The 22,342-nt window shown below is 37.7% G+C and overlaps 1 protein-coding gene and 1 non-coding gene across 2 annotated transcripts; both read right to left on the bottom strand.

Moving 5' to 3' along the window:
- Positions 1-1,000: 1,000 nt before the first annotated feature.
- On the bottom strand, positions 1,001-16,534 carry LOC133529723 (uncharacterized). The gene is made up of 3 exons (XM_061867524.1): positions 16,478-16,534; positions 4,182-4,305; positions 1,001-1,237 (listed from the first exon to the last, which is right to left on the bottom strand). Exons 1-3 carry the CDS (start codon positions 16,501-16,503, stop codon positions 1,001-1,003), a joined length of 387 nt encoding a protein of 128 aa, XP_061723508.1. The 5' UTR covers positions 16,504-16,534.
- Positions 16,535-21,321: 4,787 nt separating this feature from the next.
- Trnae-cuc (transfer RNA glutamic acid (anticodon CUC)) lies at positions 21,322-21,393 on the bottom strand. The gene has a single exon. It is a non-coding gene; the product is annotated as a tRNA-Glu (tRNA).
- Between the last annotated feature and the right edge of the window lie 949 nt (positions 21,394-22,342).

The following is a 22,342-nucleotide window of genomic DNA, read 5'->3' on the forward strand; positions in this document are numbered from 1 at the left end:
CCTACTCCTCTACTGTTATCTGTCATTTATGCATTAATTAACACGAATATAAGAACATAGGTACATAAAAGGTTTCAAGAAAAGTCTATATTGTCTGTTCCTCATAACAGCACTTGTGCTTTTAATCGCTATAACGTTACTGCGATTAATGGCTACCAAACTAACAAAATCAAAACGAATACTGTTTTAAACTAAGTGCATTGCTGCCAACTTACAAAATATTCATTTGGTTGCATAGTAAAACAATTACTTCATAAGTCAGAAACACGCATGTGACACCCGTAATATAGCAACACCCATAGACTACGAAGACCGCTTAGCGTTGCTTGTTAGTCTCCGTAGGCTACGGTGGCCAAAATCGAGAAAAAACTGTCCAAAAATTTTATTTAGCAAGTAGCAAGTAGGTACCAGGGCCTCATGAGTTACGAGAAGATGTCGCTGACCGGCCGGCCGCGGCCCGGGGCGGGCCGGGCGCGTAACAAGGTATGCTCGCGCGTCTTGGCTATATACTTTTGCTTTGTTTACCTAAATTAAGATTTATTTTTGTTGACTCGTAGGAAAAATATTGTATGCGTTGTATAAGTAGGTCAAAAAATGCTCGTGGCGTGGCGTGTAACTCACGCCACTCGCCTTTTTTGACCCTTCTTATACAACTGTTGCATAAAATACTATAAAACAATTGAAATTGCATTAACGTTGTATGCTTTAAACAGTTCCATATGAGCCTATCGAACAAAACAGTTAATTTTTGTCAAAATCGATGTCATTCATGTTAATCGATTTTATGGTCGGTGAATCGGTTTGGATTTCCTATTATTACATTTGTTGTGATGTCACAGTAGGTGGTAAAAAATCAGTACGCTTGGTTTTTATTTTTATTTTTTATTTTTATTTTTTATACTACGTCGGTGGCAAACAAGCATACGGCCTGCCTGATGGTAAGCAGTCTCCGTAGCCTATGTACACCTGCAACTCCAGAGGAGTTACATGAGCGTTGGTTTCAATACAAATCGTGATATTTGCTGTATCTATTATATCTCTGGTCCAGGAACATACTTACAAAGTTGTCAACGGACGCGTCCCAAAATGCAGCGCTCATAGTGAACGGCTGCAACTTATATGGTCTCTCAAATTCTTGGTAGAAACTCTGCGAATATGGCTCTGGGGGCATTTCGTCAATCTTCCAATCCGGCGTGAGGTCTGCCGGTCTTTTTGGTTTCATACGTGGTTTTACGAGCTGGAAGTAAAAGCAATCAATCTCATATATTCATTTGAGTAAAAAAAGGTGTTAAAACTATTCAAGCACAATGCATTTTGCTAACAAGCACGCATGCAAAAATTAACAACATGGAAATGAAGACATTAAAAAAAATTAGCAAAAGTCAGTAACAAAAAAAAATGAAATACTTAATCAGAATATAAGTATAGGAAGTAATTAGAAAAAAATATGTAATGGAAAACAATAAATAGAAAGTAACATACTACAGTAAATAAAGATAAGATAAGATAATATTTATTCAATAAAATGTATTATGCTTATTTTATTTTTAGCATTGTATTAAATTTATTAAATATCAAAAAGTTGCGCCATCTAATAGAGCATAGGACAAAAATTATGGCGCTATCGAAAGAATAAGGATCAAAGTCAAATGGCATTCTAAAAGTTTTAATTATTTGTCGAAAGGATTAAATAAATTTACTGTGGCTACAAAGTTTACTTTGAGAGTCCACCTCTATTTCAAATTATCTTTGAACTAAAGTAAACATATACTTGTATCTTATTTATTAGGTACGAGTATGCTATTTTTGTAGGTTAATGAGTAATTGGGTAAATGCTTACCGAACAAAAATATTATTTATAATAACAATAAACTAAGTGACTATGTTCTACTTTAAAAAATGTTAAGTGGTGACATAATTAATTTACAAATAAATCTATCCTATCCTCACTGGATTTTTCTTTACCCGCAGGGTAAATTACGATGTTACTTAGTACTTGTAGGCACCACAGTCGAACTTTTTTTTTATGGAGGATAGGCAGGCGTTTGACCACGATCCCACCTGATGGTAAGTGATGATGCGGTCTACGGTGGAGCACGCTTACCTATGAGATACCTATTTACTCTAGCCTTGAAGAGATTCAGATTGTACTCATACGGAAACACAGACTCGGGCAGGGCATTCCACTCCTTGGCAGTTCGCATAAGGAATGTTGAAGCGAAACGCTTCGTGCGTATTTGTGGAATACCTACCATGAAGCGATTCCGGAGTGCCGATTGTCTGGTAGTCCGATGGTGAAATGGGGACGGAGGAATAAGATTGTGCAAATCCTCAGTACACTCTCCGAAATGTATCCTATACAAGATCGTTTGCCAGCCTAACGATCTTAACCTTGCGACGATGCTCCAGACTTTGAAGTCGAGCATTCGTCAGATCGTCGTCATAAATAATTCTCTTGGCCCTCCTCTCGACTGACTCGAGCGCCCAGCCATATATTGCCTTGCCATAGCTGTTCCCATTCTTGACCATATCGGCGAAGGATTTTTTTGCTTCAGTAGTGGTTTTTTGCTTTCAAGCACTGCTTGAGTTTGTATGTTTTTTTATGTTTGTTACTTCATAGCTCCGTCATTTCTGAACCGACTTTGAAAATTATTTTTTAAGTAATAAGTAATATTATATATATAAATATATATATATGTAATTGTGACATTCATAATATCAATACTATAAACTTATATATGCCTTATGCAGTGCCCTTCACTCGGCTCCATAAAATTATAAAAATCATTCAACGATGACTCTACTCGTCAAATAAGTAGCAAGTAGATTATTCAGGACTTGGAAATTGTGAAACTGAAAATGCACAACGTTAATATTCAAGTTTTCACTTTTGCCGGCACTCCCGGAGTGCAACCCGTTGTTTTTTTTATATATAAAGGAATGAAACAGGGGGCTCTTTTTTTAACAATGGCCTTTAGTTCCAATAATCTTATTTTTATTTTTATTTATTGTTTTGACTTATTTTGCTTTTGTATTAATTCTGGAATTATGGTTAAAATTTAAATATATACCTAACTTGACATGAAATAGGATCTAGATGTAAGTGCAAACAAATAGTTGTAAAAATATAAATAATAAGTGTGACATAATATACAAAATTAAGACTAGATATGGGATTATAAAAATATATGCATGCATAATAAGTATCAAATAAGTAGATTCACGAATAACGATTGAGATAATTGTAAATTAAAATATGTATGACATTGCAATGCCCTGCCAGGGCCCATATGACTCTGAATGTACTTAGTTATTAAGATCTGTACTAAACTATGGTTGCAATAAATAAATGACTAAATGACTAATATTTGAGCAAATTGAGAATTTCTTCGTTACATAGATGAGCAGAAAAAATATTGTTTTGGGGTTTATCGGGTATTGTCCTCCAGGGTGTTAGACGAGGTTGCAATGTTGTGGAGGGTATCATCCTCTTTACTAGGTATCGTTGGTTATAGTTTCGAACTAAAAGCTCTGGGGGAAATTTTATAAAAAATCCTGCTACACTCTTTTCAGCTTATCGGATACCGGGAGTGAGTCAAATTTAACTTGCAAGATTTAACTCTTCAAAAAATAGTAACATTACATACCTGCATAGTACAGTCAGCATCAATATTAGCGGATGAAACAACGCGCCAAAAGTATCTGATATTCCGAATAACTTTTCCGAATATGGATAAATCTCTAAAATTTACGTTCAAAAGTATATATTTTACAATCTTAATTGTTCTAAATATAGAACCATTACTTTTTGTTAAGCTGTTACAGAATGGTAGATACTTTTGAAGCGTTGTTTTATCTGCTACTTTTGATGCTGACTGACGAGTACATTGCAAGTAAATAAAACTTGTAACAATGAATTGTCATAGGTACTCTATTATTCGACGCGAGAGGTAATATAAAGTTTCTTGGACTCAGAAGGTTAGAACTAAGGTTTGATCGAATGAAAGCATCGATTCTGGACTGGATGTCTGTCGATACCCCCCGTCAGGGAGGTATGAGGGGCCGCTACCGCCTTTCGGCTGCGGCGGTTGTCGCGGGTCGCTCCCCACCGACCGGTGGGGAGGTCAAATGGCCGTCATTTGGGGGACGGTGTGTGTGGCTGGTGTGCATCGATTCTTTACCTGATGGTAATAAGTGGTATACTCGATCCGATCGAAGTAGTGGGGCGCGTGCTCCTTTTCAAATTGTTTCCAGTCTAAGTATCCAGAACCCACTTGGGCATCCACTGACAGCACAAAGGAGAACCTAAATACATATTACTATTAAATTTAAAATTTAGAAAACCTTCACACAGCTAAAAGGTGCCTTATTTAAACTTTATTGCACAAATAAAGAAAAATGTACAAAATAGCGAACTTAATGCAAAAAGGGATTCTCGAAGGGGTCAAACAGAGACATTTGGTTGAGGAGAAATAAAATTAATTACAGATACCGTGGATTGGGGTTACTTTAATTCATGGGTTTACTTTGATAAAAACTACGTCAGGTTCAAACTCGAATATTACGCTTTCTGAACGCATCCTTCGGTTTTTTACGGTTGGCAATATTGAACGTCACTGCCAGTGTGTGATTTGTGTCCGAGGGATAAACCACGTCGATCGATGGAAAAAAAATTAAAATATGTGACTAAAAGTTTGGTGTACTTTTAATAGCCTGTATAACTTCTAATGTACAATGCTCTACATAATAAATACATAAGTTTGATGTAAATGTAATTCATTGATTCTTGTTGCAAACTATTAGATTGGCGGCCATTTGTATTTTTTCGGTTTTTGTGGCATGTACTGATCAATGACTCCCAGCGAAATATAGTTTTTTTTTAGATTATTTATATAATGAATAATTTCTTAACTGATTTTTAGGGTTCCGTAGACAAATGGCATAAAACGGAACCTTTATAGATTCGTCATGTCCGTCTGTCTGTCCGTTTATGTCACAGCCACTTTTTTCCGAAACTATAAGAACTATACTGTTCAAACTTGGTAAGTAGATGTATTCTATGAACCGCATTAAGATTTTCGCACAAAAATAGAAAAAGAAAACAATAAGTTTGGGGTTCCCCATACTTAGAACTGAAACTTAAAAAAATGTTTTCATCAAATTTTTTTGAACGAGATCTAGTAACTAGTTTTTTTTTAATACGTCATAAATGGTACGGAACCCTTCATGGGCGAGTCCGACTTGCACTTGGCCGCTTTTTGTTTTATTGTTTTAGAATATATAAAAAACGATTAGGTTCCCGAGCACATCGGAACTACTCTGAATTTTTTTTAAACTGGGATGTGACAGAGGTGATCGAAGGCAGGCTGTCGATAAGCAAAGCATTCGAACATCATGGCACTGTTGATTTGGGGGCACGGCAGTGCTCCTGCCAAGACGAGCAAAGCGAACCTGCTTTTTCTCGAAGCGCTTTGTCGTTTTTTTGAATCCTCATAACTTGGGTTTGGATTATACCAAACAAACAAAATTCTCAGGATATAATGTCAATAGTGTACTTATTAAGCATAATTTTTTTTTATCGCATAGCTCTCATACGTTAGATTTTATTCATATCTAAAAATCCCTGATTTCGTCACTCCTTCCTGATGTCCTAGGAAGCTGAAATTTGGTATGTAGTATATATTAGTAAAGAAACAACAAAAAAAAAATCTAAAACCTGATATTTTTGCCCCTAAGGGGGTGAAAAGGGGGTGGAATTTTGTATGGGGAATATGGATTATGCCTTAGGGGCAAAAATATCAGGTTTAAGATTTTTTTTTTGTTGTTTCTGTACTAATATATACTACATACCAAATTTCAAATTTCAGCTTCAGGTTATGGAACCGCTGAGCCAATTTAGTTGAAATTTGGCATGAGGATAGTTTTTATTAGGGGGAAGAATATAAAATATTTTTCAATCCCACAATCACCCCGTAAGGGTGAAAAGGGGGTGAAAAAAAGCGTTAGGGGGGAAAAGGCAGTTTAAGTTTATATGGGGAATATTTCAGGATTTTTAATAGTAAAAAAAAACCCAACACTTTAAATTAGGGGATGGAAGATTGTCATAAGCGACTTGCAAAAAGAAGTGAAATCCCATCAAAGAATTTTTTTGTATACTACGTCGGTGGCAAACAAGCTTATAGCCCGCCTGATGGTAAGCAGATTCCGTAGCCTATGTACTCCGGCAACTCCAGAGGAGTTATATGCGCCGACCCTAAACCCCCCCTCCCCCTCGTTAAGCTCTGGCAACCTTACTCACCGGTAGTAACACAACACTATGAGTAGGGTCTAGTGTTATTTGGCTGCTGTTTTCTGTAAGGTGGAGGTACTTCCCACGTTGGGCTCTGCTCTAGATCTATTAGATTTTCATATAAAATGTAGCCAAGACGAGACCATAAGGCTTGCACTCTCAAAAAGTAATCATATCTCTTGTGGATCCAAGCTTTTAACTATAAAAGCCCTAATTTTACAAACTCTACTCCTTATTCAAAATATGTGTCTTGGCCGCTTCGTTACTATAAGAAGTATTGTATAATATAAAATAATGAATAGAAATGGAGGTTCCGCAAGGGTCTATATTAGGGCCTTTTCTATTTTTGACCTACATTAATGACTTACCATATATTGTATGCTCGAAGGTTTAACAGATACAGTTATTTTTTTCTGATAACACGTCTCTCTTATTTAAAGTGCCCAGAAATAGTGTCACAGCTCAGACTATCATAAGCCCCGTCCTGCAGAAGACATTGACTTGGTTTAGCAAAAACAACTTGCTTCTGAACCCGAAAAAGACTAAATGTGTTCGTGTCTCCACTATGATACGACGGTAGTCAGCAAATGGGTCGCAAACCCAACGTGATTGTCGGATAGGATGTCTTAGAGTTTTCTAATAGCAGAGTATTTTTCGGTTTAACTATCGATTCAAAGGGGACTTCAATGGGGACCACACCTAACTAGCTTAAGTAGGAAATTAAGTTCTGCTGCCTACGCCGTTAGAAATATAAGACAAAAATCAGATGTAGATACAGCAAGATTGGTTTATTAAAGCTATTTTCATAATCTGATGTCGTACGGAATCCTATTGTGGGGAAGGGCTGCAGATGTGGAGAGTATATTTGTTCTTCAAAAAAGACCAGTGCGAGTAATTTATAATCTAAAACCAAGCACGTCGATAAGATATCTTTTTAGAGACGTTAACATTTTAACATTGCCGTCGCTCTTTATATTAATGAAGTTATTATGTACGCCAGGAAGCATTATGAAGATCTTCCAAAAATTAGTAACATACGTAACTATAATACGAGAAATAAAAGAAAATTTGCAGTGCAGCGGTTACGATTGACAAAAGTTAGGAAGTCGTTTGTAGGACAATCGATCCATTTTTACAACAAAATACCTAGTCACATAACAGATTAGGTTCCCGAGCCATAATAATAATTCAGCCTATATACGTCCCACTGCTGGGCACAGGCCTCCTCTCATGTGCAAGAGGCCTCGGGCTATAGTCCCCACGCTAGCCCAATGCGGATTGGGGACTTCACATACACCTTTGAATTTCTTTGTAGATGTGTGCAGGTTTCTTCACGATGTTTTTCTTCACCGAAAAGCTAGTGGTAAATATCAAATGACATTTCATACATAAGTTCCGAAAAACTCATTGGTACGAGCCAGGATTTGAACCCACGACCTCCGAGCCATACATATGTTTAAAAGGGCACCCTGTGTCACTGCAAGAAATTAAAGTGGCGTTGGGCGGAACAGGTCGCTAGGATGACAGACAACCGGTGGACTCACAGACTGACCTCCTAGAAGGGGCCAACAGGTACAACAGAAACAAGGCATACCTAAAGCGCGATGGACAGACGACATAGTAAGACTGGTTGGTGATGATAAATGGATGAACAAAGCGGATAATAGAGACGATTGGAAAACACTAGAGAAGGCCTTCACCTTCGAGTAGCTAGGGGTTCTTACATTAAAAGATATTATGAAATTTAAATCAGTGTTAGAATTTAGGAGTATTTTGTAGAAACACGTTTAGTTAGATATATAATAATAATAATAAAATTCTTTATTGTGCACTACTAAAGAAAAACTCATAATACAAACAATAGAGGAGGAGGAGATATATGTTTTTTTTTGTAAGAAATATAAGGCTTTTTTATTTTATTTATTTATTTATTATGTTTAAAAGAGTTTTTAAAACTAATGTAACGAAGAAAGCCAAAGAGCTATAAGAAGAACTATAAAGTATCATATTATTTTTCACAAATAAAAATAAATAGTGAATACATTTTTCACCTTACACTTTTCGTCACGCCCATGTGACGGTAGCGAAACGGCCAAGCCACATTAGATACGTTGACTAAGGGGTAGGGTTTCTGAAGTTAGGGCTTATAGAGTTTGTAGATGACAGAATCTGAAAAAGAAACTTAAAACTAATACTTACCTATACTTATATCTATATATACCTTTTTTACTTACCTATTTTGTATGATGATGTACTGCTTATATAAATAAATCTATACTTACGCATTGAATAGTGAGCACGAGCGACATGCAACGTTATATATACATACATAGATGCATACGTACCTGTATCGAAGCCAAATCAGTTGCTAACTGACCACTGTCACACACAGACGCTGTCCCTCGCGGCCGCTATAGCTATTTCATTTTCGTATACCTACTTGTTTTTCTCCTGCTACTCTTCTTCCCTGCACCCTTTTCACCATCTATAGTCTACAAAGTGGTCCTTCGAACCGGATCTGGAAATTTTATGACCGCCGCGCAAGATGGTGAACACCCGCAGAAACGTTAAAAAAGAACGTGAAAAGCAGGAACGCGATATGAAACAGGCGGACAAGGAGGAAAGTGATGTGAAGCAACTCACTAAGGAGTCTACCGATGAAAACTCGAAGAAAAACGTTAAGGAATTCGACAAGACTTACGTAGCACCCGAGCCAGGAGAGGGTACTTCAACAATGTTTTTGAGCCCGGCTGATAAAGAGCCCCAACACCCATCCGGTTCACGCTGTAGCAATCGCTCGAAGTCGAAGAAATCTCCGTCGTTTAAGAGTTTATTATTAGATGAACGCAAAAATTTAAAAATAAAAGCTGCTGAACAGTTAGCTCGCATACAGTCGGAATTAGTTCAAAAGAAATTAGCGGCAGATCTAGCAGCCTTGGAAGAAAAATACAGTCACATGTCGTCGAAGTCTGAAAAGAAGGATAATGGAAGTGGAATTGAGAAGTGGATCGACCAAGGTCAACAAGTGCTTCAACAGGCTCGCGAGGAGGGTGACGTCACTGGCCGCCCGCCGGCGCTTGCCGCCAACGATTCAGAAGCCACCGTGTCTATGCTGGCGCAGGCCCTCAAGGATCTCACAGCTTCCACCTGCAAACAAAATAATAATTTAATCAGTCGTTTGAGTACACCGCGAGAACTACCTACCTTCTCTGGTGATGCTATGGAGTGGCTAAACTTCAAACAATCCTTTGATGAATCTACAGAACTCTGTAATTACAGTGCTAAAGAAAATATGTGGCGTTTGAGGAAGTGCCTCGTCGGCGCGGCACGAGAAGCAGTAGTGGCGTTACTTACCAGCGGTTCGTCGCCCGACACCATCATGGCAACCCTCCAACTGCAATTTGGAAACCCAGAATTAATCATAAATAAAATCATGAATGATATCAAGAAGTTACCTGCTTTGCCTCAAGATTATATTGGAGACATTGTGAAATTTTCAATAAAAATTAAAAACTTCATGGCAGCAGTAAAAACGCTCAACCGAGATGAGTACCTAAAAGGCGTCAGTATTTGTACAATCGTCTTATCAAAGTTACCGACGGCCTTACTCACTAAGTGGTCTGATTATTATTATAAACAAAAAGAAATAAAAATTGACATCAAGCTAACCAAGTTGGAATTATTATCACAGTTCCTCTCAGAAGAAGCTACAAAAATTACTGAATCTGGTATCAGTTTACTAAACATGCAGCAAATAAATTACAGTATTGATAAAAGTGGATTTAAACAACATGCAGTTTGTACGACAAGTCGACAAACAGAAAAATGCAAGTTTTGCAAGTTATCTTTTCACAGCCTAATTAATTGCAGGCTATTTAAAAAATCATTACGCAAAGAGCGATGGAACTTTGTGAGAAATAATGGGATTTGTTTTAAATGCTTATCAGCTGATCATGATAAGGAAACCTGCCGAGCGCCGATGTGCGACAAGGACGGTTGCGCACAGCCACACCATGCACTACTTCATTACCCTATCAACAAACAAACCCCGAAGCAAGTTCATGCCGTTGATGTTATCGCTGAAGACAAGGATTTGGACCAGGTGGAGCCTGAAGACGATTCCCAATCCTCACAGCCCGAAAGTGAGCCCGCGTCTGAGAACAGTATTGTGGCGAACGTTAGTGATAATAACAACAAAGTACTTTTAAAAGTTGTTCGTGTCAATGTTCACGGTCCTAAGGGTGTGATCACAACGCACGCCTTTTTAGACGACGGTGCGGCAATTTCATTGATTTCGGAAAACGTGGTAAATGGAGTGGGGTTGACTGGAAAAACTCAAAATTTGCGTTTACGTGGTGCCTGGAACTCTGGAGAAATCTTGTGCAAATCGGAACTAGTGGACTTAAAAATATCAAACGTGGACAATGAATGTTTTGAATTACGTGCTCGAAAAATGTCGGAGCTGAATATACCAGTGCAAAAATTATCTAAAATAAACATTAAAAACTACGAACACTTAAGTGAATTAAATAACTACTATTATCAAAATACGGATGTGAAACCGGAACTATTGATTGGACAAGATTATTATCACCTAATTATGCCTCTAAAAATAATTTCGCGTAATTGGAACGAACCTTGTGCTACGTTAACTGTTTTAGGATGGTGTGTGCACGGCCCTATAAATCAAGACTCGTCAAAGAAGCGCACTGCAAGCGACATCCTATTCGTGTCTCACTCTCCCTCGCGTGCGCATCATTATCGCTCGCTCCCTCTTGGCAAATCAGGCGCATCACCTATTGTTGATGAAGCTGGCCGCCTTACCTACGATAACCGCGGCCTGCCCGGCGCGCGCGCCGCCCCTGTAAGTACATGTGCGTCAGCCGTGTTGTCGCCGGCCGAGCAGACCTGTTGTGATGAATCGTCAGTTTTATTTATTGATGCGAGCGAGCCCGCTGATAATTACAACGCAGATGTGTTATTGCACGAAACAGTAAGAAATTATTTTAACTTAGAAAGTGTCGGCGTAACTTCAAAAAAGAGGGAAAATGAAGAAGATCAACACGCCTTAAGATTTTTATGGCGCGACAGTCAAGATCAACCAATAAAACAATATATTATGACGTCACTTTTATTTGGAGGAAATTGCAGCCCATTTATTGCACAATTTATAAGAGATAAGAATGCTCAACAATTCTCCGAAACAAAGCCTAACGCCGTCCGAGCTATTATGCATAGTCATTACGTAGACGATTTCATAGACTCGCTGCCCACAGAAAGCGAAGCGATAAATATTATTGACGATGTTTCTACGGTGCATAAATTCGGAGGATTTGAGATACGTGGATGGACAAGTAACAACAAAAATGTTTTGTCACACTTACCTAAAGATCAATTAAGTACTAACGGAGAAAGTTTGTTGGTGGATGGCGAAAATAAAACTCAGCGAACCTTGGGATTATTATGGGATCCAGCACATGATACTTTGGCAGTCGATGTGTCTTTTAAAAATATACCCGAAGCCATCCTGAAATTCAAGAAAACGCCGACTAAGCGAGAAATTTTACGCATCACTATGTCAATTTATGATATATTTGGTATATTGGCACCTGTAACAATAAAAGGAAAAATATTACTAAAGTCTATAATATGGAAGACCGCCCTATCGTGGGACGATAAAATATCTGAGGAACTATTTATTGAATTTAAACACTGGATCACTGACCTAAAGGATGTTGTGCACCTCAACATACCAAGATGGTATTTTACTACGTCTGCGAATTTTATAACGAGTGCGAAAGAGACAACTAGCATTCTGGAACTTCATTTGTTTTGTGATGCAGCGCCGACCGCCTTCGCAGCTGTTGCATACTGGAGGCTTGTGAATGCAAACAGAGATGTGTGCGTGTCCTTTATCGCATGCAAAAATAAAATTTCATCAATGAAAAGATTATCTATACCGCGTTCGGAATTAGAAAGCGCATTGATAGCGGCGCGCTTAGCTACAACTAATATAAAGGACGGACGACTGGCGAGTGAAGACAGTCCATGTAAAAACAAAATCCCGAGTGTTAGTGAGACCAGCAGCTCGCATTGTACTCCTACCAGTGTGAGTACTGCCGAAGCAGTACTGGGCGGGAGATTGTAGATGACAGAATCTGAAAAAGAAACTTAAAACTAATACTTACCTATACTTATATCTATATATACCTTTTTTACTTACCTATTTTGTATGATGATGTACTGCTTATATAAATAAATCTATACTTACGCATTGAATAGTGAGCACGAGCGACATGCAACGTTATATATACATACATAGATGCATACGTACCTGTATCGAAGCCAAATCAGTTGCTAACTGACCACTGTCACACACAGACGCTGTCCCTCGCGGCCGCTATAGCTATTTCATTTTCGTATACCTACTTGTTTTTCTCCTGCTACTCTTCTTCCCTGCACCCTTTTCACCATCTATAGTCTACAGAGTTTAAAGCTTGGCTCTACAAGAGATCTGAACCCCGAGTGAATTTATTCGATAGCGTGACATGACGTTTGCGTTAAGTGTTATTTTGTATGGGATTTAGAAACAGCGCGCCAAGCGGGACGTTTTGGAAACTCAAAATCCCATACAAAATGATATTTAATGCAAACGCGTACGTCACGTCACGCTATCGAATTAATGTACACTAGGGGTACTGATAACTCTTTGACAGTGCGAGCCTTACGGTCTCATGTATTGGCTACATTTTACATGAAAATGTTTTTGATGGGATTACATATTTTTGGTAAAGTTTGATAGCTTTTTATTGTTCATTTATGCTTCTAAACATGAATAAATAAAATATGAGACAGTTTTGAAAGAAAACTTGATTTTTCTTAAATCAGCCTTGTTTTTTTATGTCAAAGTAATGCACAGAAATCCTCATAAATCCTAAACCTGTGAACGGATTTTTTTTTAATTTTATGAAGTTATACTCTCTATAGGGGCTACTATCGAGTAACGTCGAAAAACGGGGGCATCAAAGTAACCCCAAGTTCAGTTTAAAGTTGATCACTACTTTTTTTTTATTTCAAGAAATCCATTAAAAATTAAAAATACATTATTAGTGAAATCGATAGATAAGCAAATAAATAAATAAAATAAAATATCTTTATTTCGAAGATCAGGCTTCATAGTTAAAACTAAACAAACAAACTTAAAATAAAGGTTAGTGTTATCGGCACATTTAACATTGCTTAATAATTCTCACTCAATCAATGTGGGCTAGTTGCTACCCCTTTAATTTGCCCAATCCAATGAGCGAGGATTGGGCTATCATATTTGTTAGCAATAGCATTCAGAATACTGTTGGGACTGCTTCTAACTCGACCTAGCAGAGATACTATCTTCTTGCGCATGATTGCCGGAAAACAGTCTGTTCTAGCTTCGCAAAACATGCCAGATGCACTACATCTACTAGGTAAGCCCAACAGCATTCTGAATGCATTGTTGTACTGCACTTTTAGTGCATTAAAGGCTCGCTTCGTATAGTTAACCCACAGGCCGCTCGAGTAAAAGGATTGGCAATATGCTCTAAAGAGCGTTACCTTGACATTACTGGAGCATCGAGCAAACCTGCGGGCCAACATATTTCCCCGAACCGCCAATGCCCTGCGTTCTCGTTCAATATCCTGGTCATCCTTGAGATCATTGGTGATAATATGACCAAGATATTTAAACTTGTCCACATATGCCAGAGTCATGCCATTAAGTATAACAGGTTGTGTGTGGCAAAGCTTGATTTTTCTTGCCTTAAAAACCATGACTTCACTTTTCTTAGTGTTGTATTCGAGTCCATGCGATTTGGCAAACGTCTCGCAAATATACAGCAACCTAGCAAGCGCGCCGACAGCCGGCGCCAGCAGCACCATATCATCTGCGTAACTGATGTTATTGGCAGACACGCCATCAATGTAACATCCCGCATGGATACTGCTGAGGCCCGCTATCAGCTCATTTACATACAGGTTGAATAATTTGGGAGACGTTATTCCACCTTGCCTTACCCCACACTCCAGTCTGTATTCCCCCGACAGAGTAAAAACTGTATTGTAATTTTTTTATTCTTTTTAATTTATATTCATATTAGGGGGACAAAAATACATATTAATTTTGAAATTGAACTAAGACCCCAAATCCACGGTAATAAGGAAAAAATTAAACGTGAAGTCAAATAATATTAAAAATATGTATATACATAGTTTTAAAAACTTATGTATAAAAGCTAGACTAACACATATAATTGCCACATGTTGTTTACCTCTTCTTAATGTATTGTATTATTTGTACTGTTTCTGTATTGAGGTGTGCAATAAAGAGTATTTGTACTGTATTGTATAATTATGTACATACATATGATGATGAACCCTATATAATTTTCTAAAAGAGCTAATGCTCATTAAACTGCTGGACCGATTTTTATAAATCATAGTTAAAAACTACCGCAAGAACTCGTTTTCACGTAAAAACCGCATCGAAATCGGTATATCCGCTACGATACGACAGACAGACATTGGTGTCAAATTTGAAACATCCTTCTTTTTGTGTCGGGGGTGAAAAACAGATAAGTACGAAGTGCGCGCGCCGTACTTTTGCAATGTTGAAGTTTCTGGGGTACAATTAACAAAGGGTGTATAATTTCATTGACTAAATCTATCAATTTGACATTTTTGCGATTAAAATCGATAACGGCCTCTTAAGGCTGCACTGCACCCGACGTCAACGACCTCGTGCGTGTTGGCGGCGCTAATACCCCTCACCGAACCACCCGCCGCAAAAGATCGAGTGCGCAGAGCTATGCGTTTGAAATAGAAGTTCGCTTGCTAGCGCGCGAAACGCAGCACAGGTCCGTCTAGCAACACGACTTGCCCCGCACTGACTATACGGACGAGAGCAGGGTATTGGTGGGAACCTAGGCGGGATTTAGGCTTATTTTTTTTTGTAATTGAGGCATAGTTTTATGAATTTGCACAAAGCAAAAAAACCAAATCAATTTAAAGTGTTTTTTGAGAAAGATTGTAAAGTTTCATATATTTTCGATAAAAGTTGTAGAAGTAATAAGGATACAACTGAAGGAAATAGGGGTGATTTCAAGATTTTTTTTCATCACTTATTTAAATTAAAATAGATTTACAGAAACTACGGAACCCTAAAAACGATATCTTTGCTCATATATCTTGCAGATTGTTATATATTTATTTCTGCTCAAAAAGTGTCATATTTAATATAAAAAATGGTTCAGAGTAACGTAGTTTTACGATCTTTTACTGCTTCAAGAGACCTGAATACTTATATGGATTTTAACTTCAACTCGATACCTTCACGCATTCCCGAAATACAGACAAGGGCTGACAGACAGACGGACGGACGGACGAACAACAAAGTGATCCCATAAGGGTTCTGTTTTTCCTTTTGAGGCACGGAACAACTACGAAACTTTTACTAAATATAGTTCATGTCATCCACGATGACGCGCAGATTTGTCATATCTAACCTTTAATAATATGTCAATACGAGTCAAGGCATGCGTCTTTGTGAATGACACAGACTATTGACTAAGCCTGTCGGCGTTCAAAAAGTTATCCATTAATTACCGGATATCCTGTATAATTTTTTATCGATTCATATTTTGGATATTTTTCAAAATTACTGAGCTAGGGGTTCGCGGGTCCTCGTCTCTCAGAGCCATTAGTGAAATAAGTAAGTAAGTAAACACTTTATTGTACGAGAAAAAATACACATTGATTACATCAGATTTGGACCCGGGTATGTCCTTAAACTACGTCCAAAACAGTGGTATGGGCACTGTGTTGTCATCGCGTTTTTTGTGGTAGGGCACATCATAGCGGATTCCAGATCTAGAGCAGAGCCCAACTGGGGAAGTACCTTCACCTTACAGAAAACCGCAGCCAAATAACTCATAGTGTCGTGTTTCTGCCGGTGAGTAAGGTTGCCAGAGCTCAACGAGTTTTGCGGAGTGTTAGGGTCGGCAACGCGAATGTAACTCCTCTGGAGTTGCAGGCGTACATAGGCTACGGAGACTGCTTACCATCAGGCGGGCCGTATGCTTGTTTGCCACCGACGTAGTATTAAAAAAATACCTAAAGATACTGAGTATAAATTTCATGATGATAATAAATACTTACCATAATAATATTAATAAATGCCACATGATTAAGATTGAATGATGTATCTGACACTGATCTTCGCTCAACTGTTTCACGATTCTCGTTCTTCGCATTTATATGGCACACTTCAGTGTTGCAATTTTTTTTTTTGTTAAAGTTGTTTATTTTTTGTTCTGTACGATATTTTAAAACTGGTGGCTCTGTGACCTCGCAATTAGGGTCGGCGACGCGCATCCATAGGCTACAGTGACTGCTTACCATCAGGCGGGCCGTATGTTTGTTTGCCACCGTCGTGGTATGAAAGAAAATAGCTTAAAATATTTAAAAATATTTCATTGAGTTATTACTTATACAGCAAATTCGAGACCCCTCCCCTGCAAGCGCCGCTCCAGTTCCCCAAGAAAAGATCTCCACGGCAAGGGGAAAGAAACATGTAGCTTGCTAGCCCCGAGTACTTGCTTACGCCCTACGAGCCCTTTCTTAGTTCATCTGTACAACATTTTAAGAATATGGGCATGTTAAACTGTTTCAGGGTTCTGCCTTCAGCGATTTATGGTCTGCCCAGATAAATCGCTGCGGAATTGGCAAAAGAAGATAGAAAAAGGCTTTGAGCCCGATTCGCAGAATGATTAAGACACGTTTAAGGTCTTGGAAAGATCGATAACTAAACGACTTGTCAAAATTGACGTTCATTTCGATTCCGCTGTGATCTCAATAAGATCTATCTACGATATTTTTAACGTCAAAGTGACATTGGTTGCCCGAATTGAGCTGCTTCTGTCAATTATACGACATACAAACGATAACTAAATGAGAACTTATCTAATCCAGAACTTATATTATAGTTATCGTATTTCATTCTTCGAATCGGGCGGTTTGTCTGCGCAATAAGAGCGGAGCGAAAAAGGCGCCGTTCGGTTCGGCTCGGCTCGCATCGGCCGAAGCCTTCCGACGTCCTGACGACTTTTTGCAAGCTTTTATTTAGTTTCACCCACTTCCCGGTTTCCGATGAAGCTGAAAATTTGCATACATATGTAAGTCGGGTGACTCGGGTGACAATGCAATATTATGGTACCATCAAGCTGATCTGATGATGGAGACAGGAGGTGGCCGTATGCAATCTAAGTGTGTTTGGGCTTATAAGAATTGTCTCGAGAAGTATTAGTTGCCTGTAGAATTTTTGCAAAAAACTTATTCGCTCTTGGCTTATCCTCGTAAGGCCCATCATACAAAATTTTCATATCAACAATTTGAACTTTATTTGGTTTATGTAAGGTTTGAATTAGATTGAAACGGAATGTACATTGTAATGAACATTGGGCTTAACGAGGTTATAAAGCAGACATAATCTGTATTCCATCGGCTTTTGCCGATTTCGCATTGATAAATACGCAACTATCAACACGGAATCTGCAAAAGCCGATGGAAAAAGATTATGTCTGCACGCACGCGCGTTTTCTGACGTCTGTATTTTGTTTGTAATCACTAATCATGTAATAAATTTCTTCAATCAGTACCCCTAGTGTAATTTTAGTCGATAGCGAAACGTGACGTACGCGTTTGCGTTAAGTCTCATTTTGTATGGGTTTTTGAACAGCGCGCCAAGCGGGACGTTTTGGAAAGTCAAAAATCTCATACAAAATGACACTTAACGCAAACGCGTACGTCACGTTTCGCTGTCGAAAATATTTACACTAGGGGTACTGAAGCCTCACTATTGATACTGACTAACATATCCATAACAAATTCATAACATGTTATTAAATTAACAATAACCTGCATTTCAGCTGCATTGCCGAATGGAAACCATTTTGGCTACACATCTCTATTTCGACTACCTACCTATATTTACCTATCTGTGTATTTGCTGTGTGTTATTTGTATTAATGTGTTTTCTGAATAAATGATTACTATTATATTCCCAGTACCTTACCACCAGTTTGAGACTGGCCTATTCTTCTGCGTAACTTTACTTAATCTAATACCCCAGTATAAAAACCTCTTATAAGAACGCGAACGTTTTAAGAACTTTATGGTAACCTAAAAAACCGGTTTGACGAGCAACTAAACGCCCGGCCGACCTGGTGGTGTGCCACGTAAACATAGACACTGATATAGGAAGAAACCGGTTTTTATTGCTCTATACCGGTTAATTTGACAGGAACTGTTCTCATAAAAACTGGTTTAAAAAAAAAGGTTTTTCGAGTAAAACCAAAATTAAAAGTTTTTGTGCCAAGTACATGATAACGGTTTGTAAATTTAACTGGTTTCCGAGCCTTATCGAGCTTACGCTGGAACTATGTCGATCTCTGTAAAATTTTCTAAATTACGGGATAATTTTAACTGCAACTGGCAACACTTATTATTCAGATCCAAGATTTTTCTGTTGGTATTTCTGAATCGCAGGTGTCGTTTACAAATCATGTTGTTTGTGTTTTCAAGATCCAAGATCGTTCCAAGTAATATGTAACGTTGACGTAACTGGTGACCGAAGAGCTGGCGGCTTCCTCGTATAGGTAACGTATCAGTATTGCGATTTGCGATACAACGAGGAAATGCCGCCAGCATCCTTGGTATATTGTTATTATAGATGTAACGTTCCTCTTTGTGTGTAACGTTCGGTTTAAAGATCTTTTCACCACACCAGCTGGTTTAAAGGCTCTCTTGATTTTTCAAAAACTGATGAGAATGTTGCATTTTATCTACGTGTGGGGCAAATATTTATGTATATATATATTTCTATAATAATATGTCTATATATATGTAGTAATATCATTTGTGGAACATTGTAAATAATGTTGTTAATGTCCAAAATTGTAAACAGTAGTTGTCATCTTTTCTGAATTATTTTTCTCACTGGACCCAAATTCGAGAATTTCTGTTTTGCCCTATAGTTGTCTGGTAGAGAATGCCTTAAGGCATTAAGTCCGCCATTTATACTTATTTTTATTGTGCAATAAAGTTTAAATAAATAAATACGTTAGAAGTTCAACAATCGAGTTGGGACGGCAAAAAACATTTCTTATTTACTTAATGTAGTATTTAGTACCAGGGCGACCGAGCTTTGCTCGGTTATAACTATTTATTGTAATATAGTGGTGTATAGGTAATAATCTTAACTACATTTTTTTACTAAATTAAACTTGTCTAAAACAATAAAAATTAAAAAATTATATATAAACTTGAACATATAAAAAAAAAGTTAATGTCACCGGGCGAGATTCGAACCCGTAACACTCGCTTAGCAGTCTGCGTCTTAACCCGCTGGACCAGACGAACAGTAGCCGGTAACACGAAATTAGCGACCATATTCTGCGACGAAAGAAAAACGCATGAAAACTCGAAAACACGCGTTTTCCCAAACATAAGACTAATCTAGATCGATTGTATACCCCCAAAAACCCAATAAAACCCCCAAAAAAAAAAAATATATATATATATACACAAGAATTGCTCGTTTAAAGGTATAAGATATATAACTAAATGAATACATGAACACTTAATTAATTTTTAACAAGCAGAAATGTCTGCGAACGATGCTATTAAGCTTAGAATAAATTTTAAAGTGGAAAAACTACTGTCTTGGGTGAGACTTGAACTCCTATCCAGAGGCCGTGAGTTCAAGTCTCACCCAAGACAGTAGTTTTTCCGCTTTTAAAATTCTAAGTTTACATGAACACTAAATGCGGATTCGATTTAAAAAAATCTTCATTGAGCCCTATAATTCCTATAAATGTGCAAATCATTAATAAATAATAATAAAATAAATATTATAGGACATTATTACACAAATTGACTAAGTCCCACAGTAAGCTCAATAAGGCTTGTGTTGAGGTTACTTAGAAAACGATATATATAATATATAAATATTTATAAATACTTAAATACATAGAAAACACCCATGACTCAGCAACAAATATCCATGCTCATCACACGAATAAATGCCCTTACCAGGATTTGAACCCGGGACCATCGGCTTCGTAGGCAGGGTCACTACCCACTAGGCCAAACTGGTCGTCAAAATATCAAAAGTTATACCCGAAAACGCTGTGGACAGCTTCAAACAAAATGGCCCGATAGCAAAGTTTTTGCAAAATATTAACTGTTACCTTGATCCACTGTACCCCACTCTCTTAATAGATAATTATTGAAAGGGAAGTACTGTACTGAACGTGTCATTTACTTTAAGGGCTATTTTGTTATTTTGTTGTCGTTTTTAGGGTTACGTAGTCAGCTGGGAAACCTTATTTTTACAGGTTCTGATAAGGTGGATAGATAGAGATTCCCTATAACCTATTTTGTATAACATAAATGCAATTTCAAGGTATTTCCTACAAAATCTTCCAGAGAGTTACTAAAAATTTTCGTATCCTCGATGGGAATTTACATACATTTTTTGTACCAAAAAAATGTAACAAAAAAATTAAATCGGAATAAGTATTTGGCAAAAATTTTATTTTTATTACAAGCTTTTATTGGTGACTGTACTTTTTTTAGACAGGCGACTAATACTCATAGAGCTAATTCTAAAAACCCCAAACACTGTTGCGTTGCGTTGTTTTATCACAGAGTTCCTATGGCCACCTCCTGTCTCCATCATCAGATCAGCTCGATGGTACCATAATATTGTATTGTCACCCGACTTATGCAAAATTTCAGCTCAATCGGAAGCCAGGAAGTAGATCAAATTTAACTTGCAAGATTTGATTACAGACCGACAGACAGACAACGGGTAAGGTGAAACTAAATAAAAGCTGGAAAAAAAAATACATTTTAGACGTAAATTCTCCTTTTGTATGATCCACATTTTGTCTAAGACTCGGAAAAGAAAAAAAAATAATATAATAAAAAGTAAAAAGCTATTCCGATACCGGGAATCGAACCCGAGCCTCCTGGGTGAGAGCCAGGTATCCTAGCCACTAGACCATATCGGATATGACAAGCTGGTCGAAATTATTGTACTAAAATTAAAGCTATTGAAAATCTTGCAACCACTAGAAGGAGGTGAAAGTTGAATGAACATGCTATTTCGTTCCACATGGTTCTACCAAAGATATATTGATAAGGTAAGATGTGTAAAATCTAAGACTAATTCGTGCTTCGAATTAGACAGTTATACGAGGTGGCGTTGTACAGCTACATACATTTTCCGGTACGCGAAAATGCATTGGCCGTCTCAACCGGTCTTGTCACAGCGTTGCGACAACCATCCGTTAGATATGCAGTGGCCATTGATGATGATGATGATTATCAGTAGTTGACGTTTGACAGTGATCGCAAAACACATGGTGCACTACAGCGCGATCTGTTTTGGATGTCAAACTTAGTTTTTTTTTCAGCCTCTAACTCTCTATTAAAATCAATTATCTTTGGTTCCACCACGTATCATCGTAGGGATTGTGAGATAACTACTGGCCAAATAGTTTCTCATATATACGAAAGATGGCGCTGTAATCAAAGTTATAAATAAAACAATATTGACGCTTACCAATTTAATTGACTCGTATTATGCTAATAAACGAAATAATAGATACATATTAACATTATAACTATGTATCTAGTCTACACAAACATACAATAGTATCTACGCGCTCTTGTCTTGTTCACAAGTATCTATCTCAAAATATATTTGTTTACAAAAATATAAATGCTCTGAAGTCCGGTTCAACGATGTTTTCCAATACATAAAACTTCATCAAATAATATAGTCATTCCCACGGATTATCATCTACCGTCTCGCTTACATTGTCTTTCATTTTTGTAAGTTTCTTCTTATGCATCCTACTTTCAACTGGCCCTTCTACTATTTCTCCTTTATTGAAATCCTCAGCCGTTATTATCGTTTTAACTTCTTCTGGCTTACTATCAGTTAAAACTTTAGGC

The sequence above is a fragment of the Cydia pomonella genome, chromosome 21 (genome assembly GCF_033807575.1).
Source record: "Cydia pomonella isolate Wapato2018A chromosome 21, ilCydPomo1, whole genome shotgun sequence".
Lineage (NCBI taxonomy): Eukaryota > Metazoa > Arthropoda > Insecta > Lepidoptera > Tortricidae > Cydia > Cydia pomonella.

Bases quoted from the DNA above. Each gene is read 5' to 3' on its own strand.
- LOC133529723 (XM_061867524.1), bottom strand. From the start codon at position 16,503: ATGTGGCATTTATTAATATTATTATG. The intron at 4,306-16,477 runs GTAAGTATTTAT...ATATGTATTTAG, and splicing joins CATTTATTAATATTATTATG to GTTCTCCTTTGTGCTGTCAG. The intron at 1,238-4,181 runs GTAAAGAATCGA...TTTTACTTCCAG, and splicing joins ATACCACTTATTACCATCAG to CTCGTAAAACCACGTATGAA.